At 33.7% G+C, this 11,058-nt stretch overlaps 2 protein-coding genes across 3 annotated transcripts; both read right to left on the bottom strand.

Moving 5' to 3' along the window:
- Positions 1–1,133: 1,133 nt before the first annotated feature.
- Positions 1,134–3,693, bottom strand: LOC132170802 (7-deoxyloganetin glucosyltransferase-like). 2 transcript variants are annotated; one of them, XM_059581913.1, is made up of 2 exons: positions 3,071–3,693; positions 1,134–1,937 (listed from the first exon to the last, which is right to left on the bottom strand). In XM_059581913.1, the coding sequence occupies exons 1-2, from the start codon at positions 3,570–3,572 to the stop codon at positions 1,255–1,257; spliced, it is 1,185 nt and encodes a 394-aa protein (XP_059437896.1). In that variant the 5' UTR covers positions 3,573–3,693; the 3' UTR covers positions 1,134–1,254. The 2 variants fall into 2 exon arrangements, with proteins under 2 accessions (XP_059437896.1, XP_059437895.1); XM_059581912.1 differs by having other exon boundaries at positions 1,134–2,072; positions 3,071–3,691.
- A 2,904-nt stretch (positions 3,694–6,597) lies between these two features.
- On the bottom strand, positions 6,598–8,750 carry LOC132169437 (7-deoxyloganetin glucosyltransferase-like). The gene is made up of 3 exons (XM_059580472.1): positions 8,745–8,750; positions 7,723–7,954; positions 6,598–7,643 (listed from the first exon to the last, which is right to left on the bottom strand). Exons 1-3 carry the CDS (start codon positions 8,748–8,750, stop codon positions 7,345–7,347), a joined length of 537 nt encoding a protein of 178 aa, XP_059436455.1. The 3' UTR covers positions 6,598–7,344.
- Positions 8,751–11,058: the final 2,308 nt, after the last annotated feature.

The following is an 11,058-nucleotide window of genomic DNA, read 5'->3' as shown; positions in this document are numbered from 1 at the left end:
TAGATCTCCTATGCCAAGCGTTTCGTGTGTGGCCATTGTTTTAACAGTTGGCACCTTTTTTCAAGGCTTCCTATGTGACCTCTACCGTCTCCCTCTCTCAAAATAGGTGGTACCATAATTGGGCACCACCTTCAAGGTGGTAGGCTGCTGAGGATAGCCTCTTCTCCTCCTTGGTCCCATGAAATTTGGTTGTGTTCGGCAATGGAATTGAAAAAGTGAGTGAAACATTACCATAACAGATTTAATTGATATGAGAGAAAAAAATAAGAATGTTTTGTATAAAAAAGTAAAATAATTTGTTTTGTAGTGATTTTTTTATTTGAAGAGTAATAAAAAGTGATTGATGTGATGTAAAAAGTAAGAATATTGGGGTTAATTTTGATTTTTTTTTTTTGGCTTTTTGGGTCCAGTCTGATCCGGCCCTTTGCCAAAAACAGCCTTTGAAAAATTGCTCAGCCCGGCATATCCAACTTGTCAGATCGTCGTTACCGCAATATCGTGGAAAGACAAGTATAGCCGCCTTTAGAAATAAAGAAAAGAGAAATCCAAATAAAGAAAAATACAACTTTTTCGGTCCCTTATTTATTTCTTGCACTATGAGTTTGTTTGGAATTGTGTTAGAGCATTCCTAGTGGTTTCACCAAATTTTACTCACCAAAATAATCAAAAGTATACTTTTCTTTATTTTAACAACTTATCTTTTTAGAGCACTCTTAGCAATCTCACTATTTTAACAATCCACTTTTATTATTTTATTTAAATATTATTTTTTCAAATATATATATATATATTTTTACTTTTTCAAAGAATATGGAATGAGAGAAAAGTTATATTATTTTTTATTCATTTGGTGCATTTTAGGTGAAGTTGAAAATGGAAGATTTTAGTCGCTTAAAATTGTCTCACCAAAATAACTAAAAAATAGTTTTGGTGAGATTGCAAGGAATGTGCCAAACAAAAACTACTTCCTTGACTATTGTACTCTAAAAATAACAAAAACGCATTTCTCAGTTGGCTAAACTACAACTGAGTCGAAATATTCAGCAGGAAAGTTAAGACTCAGTTTAGCACCGTAATTTTGTATTTGAATATCAAATGTACGCAGGTTGTCGTTTTTCAATTGTAAACAAACGTCACTCTAAATGTTATATATATATATTGCGAATGAAATATACAGAAACTTTTAAGCTGCCAAATCACAAACTCTCACATAACCATAAGGTGTTCATCTGAAAGCCTGAACTTTCCAAACTGCTAACATTTTGATAAAAGCAAGTTGACTAAATTTTCCAAATTTCTGGATGATGAACCATGTAGATCCGTGGCCTCCTCTGCTAATTTCTTCCACTCCAACACATTCTGCTTGATTTTCTTACCATTCTCTCCCTCCATCAACTTTCTCACAATCTTCTCCACCTCCTTTCTCGTGGAATTATTCTCAATCTCCATCCCAATCCTCCACACATCGCAAGCATACCTACAATTTGTTGGCTGATCCCCGAAGAATGGACAACAAAGCAATGGCACCCCGGCCGACAGGCCTTCAATCATTGAATTCCAACCACAGTGTGTTAAGAACGCCCCGACGGCGGGGTGGTTCAGCACCTCCTCTTGAGGGCACCAAGTAGCTATTAAACCTCTTTCTTTAGTTTCTAAAGAAAACTCTGGCGGCAAAATTGCTGATTCCCCAATAACTAGATCATGCCTAAGAATTAGCAGAAATGGAAAGTTGCTATTTGCAAGGCCCCAAGCAAATTCAAGCAACTGTTGTTGGGTCATGACAGCTACGCTGCCAAAATTCACATATATCACTGAATTGGGTTGCTTGGAATCAAGCCAATGGAGGCACTCATCTTCTTCTTTCCATAAGCTATACCCAACTGCCTTCAAAGGGTCGTCGTTGGGTGAGTGATTGAGTAATAGTTGGAGCGGTCCAACTGCATAAACATGAGGAAATAGAGGTGATAGAGCACCCAAAACTTCTCCCTCTAAGGCATCAAATGTATGGATTACAACTCCTGAAGCTTTTCTAGCTTTCTTCACTCCTTCGATTATGAACTTACCATCAAAATCTGATTACAATCAATTCTCATAATATTAGACTTGATTACTATCAAGGTCATTGATGGAAGAAGGAGGGTCGGTATAGGCCAAGGTCCCCTCAATTCCTTAGAAAAAAAATATTATAAGGTAAAAAAAATATTTTATGGTAAAAATTTTTACTTTCATATCCTATTGGCCCCTACCAACAAATTTTTTTGGCATATTCACTATTTTTTTTTCCCACTCAATAAATCTTTTGGCCCTTACGTACCCATTCAAACTTAGAAGCCCTAATTATATAAAAATTGTGTAGTCCCTACTAAATAAATCTTTTGGTTCTTACCTATTCAAACTTATAAGTTCTAATTGTATAAAAATTTTGTAGTTCCTACCAAATAAATCTTTTGTCCCTTACCAATTCAAACCTAGAAGCCCTAATTGTATAAAACTTTTGTAGTCCCTACCAGCAAATAGGCTAGTCCAATAGAAATGAGAAAAACAAAAAAAGAGATTAATAAGACATAAAGGTGGGTTGCTGTGAGTAAAATGAGTTATGAATTTTTTTTTTTTTTTGTTACGAGTAAAAAATGAAGAAATTTGTTTATAAATGTGAAAAAATGAGTGACTTTTTTTTTTGGATAGAAAGGAAACAAATAAAAAGTGTGTTGTCAAACGGGCATCCTTAAAAGTTTGTACAAGGTGTTTGCTTCTTTTTTTTTTTTATTAGTATTTTATAAGAAATTATATCATAGTTATTTAGTTGTTATTTAATAATTATAGTTATTTGTTCGTAAACTGCAATATTTTTTAATTTTTATTCAATAATCATAATTTGGGGTAGTCTATATATATATAGTTCATAAAAAACAACCAAAGGAACAAATTGTAAAATAAATAAATAGATAATTAAATTAAATTTAAAAAAATATATTGGTTTTGGTCCTTTTCCCATAAAATGTTCTGGGTGGAAGTGAAAGTTTCCCATTATGCTTTTAGAATAAAATCAAACTGGGAACCAATTACTAACCTTTGAGTCTTATGGCCGTAGAGAGCAGTTTGCAACGTGATGCCGAGATGGTGAGGAGCATTACTACAGGGATTCCAAGCTTTTCTGCTGCCGTTATAGTAAACGACATGAAAGCATCTGAGACAATGCAAGTAACGGGAGGATTAACGTTTGGAGTTGCAGTATTGAGATTGTTGAGGAGGTCGGAAAATGGAGGCAACATGTTTTTCGAAACGGAGTCAAAAAGAGAAATGACGTCTTGGGTGGCATTGGGATCCGAAGGGGGTAGACCGTCCGGGATGGTTTGGAAGCGGAAGTCAGGGAAGCTGTCCAAGGAGCTGCCGGAGGCATTGGATTTGATGAGACGATGGTGATTGAAGTCGGTGTTGACGAAGGTTATGTGAAAGCCTTTTTGATGGAGAAGCTTTGAAAATTTAAGCATGGCCTTTATGTGGCTTTGAAATGGCAATGGAACACAGATTGCATGAGGCTTTTGATTAGCTTCTGCTCTGTTCGAATCCATCTTCCTCTAGCTCTCCCTTTCTTTTGCAACAATGGTGCCTTGGTGCCTTCCTAGCTTATATATATATATATATATATAGAGGGTTTTCTTATATTGGTTGTAGAAAGGGTTGGTAATTCATTTATAAGTGTGAAGAAAAATCTCACATCTTGAGTTAACTTGCTAATTTTTATAAAAAGTTTTTTTATAGGTTTACTTTCTGTCATCTATGATTATAAACAGTTTTCAATATAGTTTTTATTTTTAGTTGCCTAGTTGAATAGGAGATGACCCTCTTTTGAGGTACAGTGTGTGGCATGAGTTAAAACTTTGGAAAAATTATATTTTAACTGTTCAAAGTTTGGAAAGATTTTCAATTTCATTTCTAAAGTTTTAAATTTGGCAATCCACACCAAAATTTTAAATTTTTGCAATTCGACCAATATTATTAAAAAATTTTCATATTGCTCATAATTTTATTTTATATATATATAAACAAATTTGAGGAACGCAAAAATGGCCAAATGGCCAAAGGGGTGGGCCGGGTGGCCGTATTTTTTTTTTCTTTTTTTAAATAAAAAATTAAGGGCAATATGAAAAGTTTTAGATATAGTTGGTTGAATTGCCAAAATTTAAAATTTTTGGGGTGAATTGCCAAAATTAAAATTTTGAGAATTGAATTGCAAATCACTCCGAATTTTAGAGGGGTAAAATATAATTTTTCTTAAAACTTTGATGGGAGGAGAAAACCTTGCCGGGCCCTTATAAGGGCATAAAGCTTTAGAAACTCTTGAAGGTGCCATGGACCCCTCTAAGGCATGGTGTAGGTACGCCCCTGTGTACTTTCCCTATGTATTATTCAGAGAAAAAAGATAAAGATAATACTGTCTAGAATGTCAATGAACATAAAAAAAAAAAAAAAAAAAAAGGAGAATTGCAAAAATTCTTAGAGGAATCATGCAAAATTAAAACTAAAATTAAAACAAACCCTTGTTTTCCTTGAACTGATCAAATTAGAAAAATGGACATGAAAATGCTCACAGATGCATGCAACTAAGACTGATCAATCAAAGCATTGTGATAAATGATTTCGGGGAAAATACATTTAACACACTCCCTCCTTCATAAGTACACATGCTTTTTCGATCTTGTCTCAAAAGTTTAAAAAAGTAACAATCAAATCATCTGGAGCAAGTGGCATTGCTGTGGGGTCATGTGTTCTAAGCAAGTGGCATTGCTGTGGCGTCACGTGTTCTAAGCAAGTGGCATTGCTGTGGCGTCATGTGTTCTAACAATGGGTGAATGAAATATGTGGTCACAGAAGTGGTCATAGAATATGTGGTCATAGAAGTTGGAAAGGACTGCAGATGTTGGACATTTGGAAAGGCGTGGTGCATGTGTCGCAAATTTACGACCACTTAATACAGTGACCACACCTTTTAGCTGTGGGGTCATGTGTTCTAACAATATGTGGTCATAGAAGTTGGATAGGATTGCAGATACTGGACATTTGGAAAGGACTGGTACGGTGCATGTGTCGCAAATTTACAAGGCTAAATTTTTTTTAGCGTTTTAAAATTTTTTCAACTTTAAAAATTTGATAATTCATATAATATATACATTACAAAAAAATATTTATAAAAATTAATAAATATGTGCTCAAATTAATATATTATAAATTATAAATATAACATGTTGGCACTATATATATCAAAAAGATAAAAAAAAAAAAAAAAAAAAACTGCATTTTACGATCTCTTAGAAGTACAAAATCATCAAGTATCGAATATAAATTAAAACTCTCATCAAGTTAAATCAATCAATTCATAAACTTAGAGTTTATTCATGAACCTAAATTTTTTAAGTTAAATCACAACCTGTAAGAGACAATCAAAATTTATAAACATTAAACAACAAAATAAACAATCATATATATATATATATATATTAAAGTTTACCATACAACAAACAAACATTAAACAACAAAATAAACGATCAAAGTCTATCAAATAATTGAAGATCTAGATCCTTACAAAGCACCCAGCATGGGATTGATCAATTCCTTTGTCAGCTTTTTATGCAGTCAGATTCAAATTATTAACTTAGCATTATACAGAATGGGAAAATGCAACAAAAGAAATTGAAGATCTTCAATTATTTGAACCTCAAATATGAGAAAGTTTTCCGTGGGCAGACAGCTAAAAAACTTGTTTGAACAGTGAATTTGTCCAAATTTACCTACTTCTCATTTTGAGGGTCTTCCTCTTAAGTTGCTCAGCACAGGCCTCACAGTGCATTTTTACATTGAGTTTCACTGTTATTAAGCTGGAGTGAGAAGGATCCTCTCTTATAACCTTATTTTTCCTCATTCAATCAAAAAAGAATGCAAAGTACCAATTTTATAAAACAGTGCATAATTCATGACATTTTCACTTTGAGTCATAAATTTGTGAATTTAAAACAAAACATTTTTACACATTTCAGTTACGTTATCACCACACCTCATTGCATCATATTATCATACTTGTATACTAACCCCCACACGTAGGGATGGAGAAAAAAAAAATTTAAGGAAAAAAAAAAAAATTTAAGGTATTTTTTGTCCATTGGTCATTTTTTAAAAAAATTTTGGCCTTTAGTTCCTTCCAACTTCAAAGCTGGCTCCGTCCCTACTCACACAGTTGAGGTTATCTGATCTTATTAAACAATGGAACCCTATTATAGGTGATCCATAACATAAAAGTAGCCCCGCAACAAGACACCGTAAACACACTAGCTATACCGTCACAACATACTGGCACCCATTATAAGGTGACCGTAACTCTTCGGAGACCCATGTAGAGAAACACAAGATTATCATTTATAATATAATTAGCCAACATAATAGTCAAAATGTAATCACGCTGTTCACACTATACAAATTTGTTTATTACTGTTTTCTCTCTCTTCAGAGATGCCCAGAACTTCAATTTTCTCCAACAGGAAGTTCATCTACATGCGGCACATACATCAATGGAATAGAAAAAGATAGAAACAAACTCACATATATAAACAAATGGAGATAAAACTCCTTATTTAATTAATTAAACTTCTGCTGCACTAAAATAAGCTACAGTTTACATCATTAATTAGCCCTGCAAGTGTCATGTTAATCTTCTAATTAATTAACCTTTTGATAAAAGCAAGTTGACTAAATCTTCCAAATTTCTGAATGATGAACCATGCAGATCCGTGGCCTCCTCTGCTAATTTCTTCCACTCCAACACATTCTGCTTGATTTTCTTACCATTCTCTCCCTCCATCAACTCTCTAACAATCTTCTCCACCTCCTTTCCCGTGGCATTATTCTCAATCTCCATCCCAATCCTCCACACATTGCAAGCATACCTACAATTTATTTGCTGATCCGCAAAGAATGGACAACAAAGCAATGGCACCCCGACAGGCCTTCAATCATTGAATTCCAACCGCAGTGTGTTAAGAACGCCCCGACGGCTGGGTGGTTCAACACCTCCTCTTGAGGGCACCAAGTAGCTATTACACCTCTTTCTTTAGTTTCTAAATAAAATTCCGGTGGCAAAATTGCCCATTCCCCATTAACTACATCAGGCCTAACAATGAACAAAAATGGAAAGTTGCTGTTTGCAAGTCCCCCAAGCAAATTCAAGCAACTGTTGTTGGGTCATGACAGCTATGCTGCCAGAATTCACATATATTACTGAATTGGGTTGCTTGGAATCAAGCCAATGGAGGCACTCATCTTCTTCTTTCCATAAACTATACCCAACTGACTTCAAAGGGTCGTCATTGGGTGAGTGATTGAGTAATAGTTGGAGTGGTCCAACTGCATAAACATGAGGAAACAAGGTGACAGAGCACCCAAAACTTTTCCCTCTAAGGCATCAAATGTATGGATTACAACTCCTGAAGCTTTTGTAGCTTTCTCCATTACTTCCATTACGATGTTAATCCTAAAGTCATTTGGATCTGTGGTTCGAATAATCCTCGGGAAATCTAACAAACGGATGTCTTTCATACCTGGAATCCAGTCTACAGTCGTTTCCAAATACCCATTTGTCAGAAAGCTCTCATCTGCATCATGGAAAATCAAAATCATGTGTTTAGAGTAAAAACTAAATCTATAATTCATTTGGGTTAATTTCTTTTATACCTTTAAGTGGTATGAGCCCTTTGTCCCTCGCCGAAGAAAGCTGGTTGCAAAGCATAAGGGCGGATGCAGGGATGGTGGAGAGCATAAGTATGGGGATTCCAAACTTTTCTGCTGCCGTCGTAAACGTCATGTAAGGATCCGAGACAATGCAAGTTGGTTGGGGATTGTTGAGGTTGTCGAGGAGGTCGGAAAATGGATCATCAAGTTTCTGGTCAACGCCCACACGCAATAGCTGCCCAACAAGAGAAAAAAAATAAAAAATAACAAAATATCCAGGCCAGTTGTAACCTATGCAACCCCAGTTCATACAAGTTTATGCTCAATTTGAAAATGACACTATTTTTTTTAAGGGTGTGTTTGCATAGATTAAAAGTGAGATTTTAAATCAAATAGTAGAAAACTGATTGTTTGTGATTGTGATTTTTAAAAATTTTGATTTGTTCAAATCGTAGGTAAATATGTGCTTTTTTTAAAGAGTAATTCTATTTAGTAGACTCTCATATGATTGTCATATAACTATGATGATGTACCAGTGAAAATCGGTCTTTGTTGGATCAACAAGGGCTTGTAAAAATAAAAATCAATGATTGAAATTTACTGCCAAATCATCATAGTTGTATGCTAGTCATATGAGAGTTTACTAAATATCATTTCTCTTTTGAAAACGCACAATTTTAAAGGCCAAAATAAACGCTTAAATGTGTATTTAAAAATCACATTTTCAAATTGTCTATTCAAAATTGCTATTTTAAAATTGCACTTTTTGACATCACAATTCCAAACGGATCCTAAATTGGGTGGGAGGAATTTTTTTTTAAAACTTAGTATATAAAAATGACGTGTGTCCACATGTAAAAGTCACGTGCTTTTTCAATAAAATTTCTTGCAAAAAGAGTAATGATACTCTTCACAGTCCTTTCATATTGATTAAAGCAACGTGTTTTACGTGTCACATACGTGATAAGAATGATAAATAAGCGTGAAGATAAGTAGGATTAACCTTTAAAAAATTATCCCAATACCTGCATCAGTTGATTCAGTTTGATGATGAGTAGACCCCCAAAATCAAATAGCTTGGTAAAGGGGATAATGATAGTTTAACAAGGCCTTCCTTTGGTCAACAAAGCACTACAAATTTGACAGAATGACAGAAACATAACAATGGCAGTTGATCTGTGCACGACAAGCTACGCAGCAGACCATCAGACTAATTTGAGGAATCAAATCTAGACATCTCCAATTTCAGCATAAACATGTCTCAAATTTATGCATTACATGTCTTTCTTCTATGTCTCATTCTTCTCAAGAACCATATAGATGTAAGAAAAAGGGAAAAATAAATAAATAAATAGAACAGATAATGAACACTGCATTAGACAAATTTTCAGCTCTGTTTTTTACCCAACATTTAATTTGTGCATACTCTCTGAAATCATCTTGCATTGGGAAATCTACCCACCAATATGACACCCTTGAGCTAAAAATCACCCACAAAAAAGAAAAAAAAAAAAATTATTTCGAAATTCACCAATTTGATCACGATAACAAATTATTTCCAAATTTTCGGTTAATTTCAGCCGGTTAATCATTTAATCGTAGGCTTTTTTAATTGGGCCAATATTATTTTTAAAATGGCAAAAAATTAGCTATTTTGGGGGTTCAAATTATTTTTTTTGGGCTAAAATAACTTATTGAACAGAAGATGCAAACAATAAGAATATAAGATGCAAAAAACTTACCAAATACTTTTAACAAAACATCACTCTGCAAAGTCCATCCGTCAAAGCCTTAATCCGTCTCAAATTTGGCGGTTCAGTTAACTGACAACAAAAATTTTATACCGATTGACCGAACCAACGTCAGTATAAAAAATTCATACTGATTTTTGACTCGCATAAGTCGGTTGACTGTTAATCGATCGGTAGGTGATCTGTAACTATAAGCGGTAGGTGGTTAATTTGCCCACCCCTAGTGCTACAAAAGGGAAAAAAATTAAATAAATAAATTGAACTTGTTAGGATTGAAAACTAGCGTTAGCTTATAGCTATGATACTAGGAAAGAAAAGATAATCAATGGGAAAAATTAAGATAGCAGAAATAAAACAAAACAAATACAAAAAATTTTAGGTGGTTCGGTTTATGACTTATGTCCATAGGATAAAGCCTAAATACTACATTTTGCTCTTATTCCTTGATAAAATTTATAATGCATAAAGCTCATATTTATTAGAGACGAGAATTATGGTTGGTGAGAATAATACGTACAATCAAATATCTAAAATTAAACCCCTTATTATATGCTAACAACATGTACGCTAGTTTTTGCACATTTTCTTGCCTACACTTCGCTTATACATATTCTCAAGTTCACTTTAAATAACTTAAGCATCATAAGTGGTTTTGCCGTCACCACCAACATGCCATTCTGACCCTTGGCCTTTTTGCAAGTCTCCAACTTCGAACATTATACGTGCGTGATGATTATAGTACTGCTTATAAAATGATATAAATATGCTGTATGTTATTGCTTTGATAACGTTTTCATGTATTGAGGAATTTTATGGGGTCCGAACTGTTACACACACACACATATATATATATATATATATATATAGGGCTGTTAAGTGAGCGAAGCGTCTCGCGAGCAAGCTCGGGCTCGGCTCGTGCTCGACTCGAATATTAAATGAAGCGCTTCATGAACACAAATCCTGGCTCGAATATTAAACGAAGCAAGCTCAGCTCGACTCGACTAAGCTCGTGAGCTCGGCTCGTATAAGGCTCGCCTCGCTTATTAGGCTCGGCTCGTATATTTTTTATCAAGTAACAAATAACAATATATAATCAACATTACTCATTTACTCAATAATAACAAACATATTATATACCTTTGTTTTTTTTTTAAAAAAAAAATTATTTATGCATATGTGTGTATATATATTATATATATAATATATGTATATATTAATATAAAAACATATAAGAAATATATATATTATCATTAATAACTATTTTTAAAAATTTTAGTTGATTATGTATGGAATTGTGAGATGGAGATTAATATGTTATATTTGTTTAATGTTCTTTAACATTTTAGTTGATTATGTGTGGATGATTGTAATGTTGGGATTAATTTGTTATGTTTGTTTAATGTTCTTTAGCATTTTAGTTGATTTTGTTAGTTTTAATTGTAAGGTTGACATTAATCCGTTATGTTTGTTAATGTTTTTTAGTATTTTAAGGTGCAAAATATTCTGTATGGATGATTTTTGTAATCTAATACACTTAAATTACCAAAAACAAAAAACAAAAAAAAAAACAAACAGTCGAGCTCGAGCT

This window comes from Corylus avellana, chromosome ca2, assembly GCF_901000735.1.
Source record: "Corylus avellana chromosome ca2, CavTom2PMs-1.0".
In the NCBI taxonomy this organism is placed as follows: Eukaryota; Viridiplantae; Streptophyta; class Magnoliopsida; order Fagales; family Betulaceae; genus Corylus; species Corylus avellana.
This window is presented reverse-complemented; position numbering and strand designations above follow the sequence as displayed.

Bases quoted from the DNA above. Each gene is read 5' to 3' on its own strand.
- LOC132169437 (XM_059580472.1), bottom strand. The intron at 7,644-7,722 runs GTATAAAAGAAA...TCCATGATGCAG, and splicing joins AGGGCTCATACCACTTAAAG to ATGAGAGCTTTCTGACAAAT.
- LOC132170802 (XM_059581912.1), bottom strand. From the start codon at position 3,572: ATGGATTCGAACAGAGCAGAAGCTAATCAAAAGCCTCATGCAATCTGT. The intron at 2,073-3,070 runs GTTAGTAATTGG...GATTGTAATCAG, and splicing joins TACGGCCATAAGACTCAAAG to ATTTTGATGGTAAGTTCATA.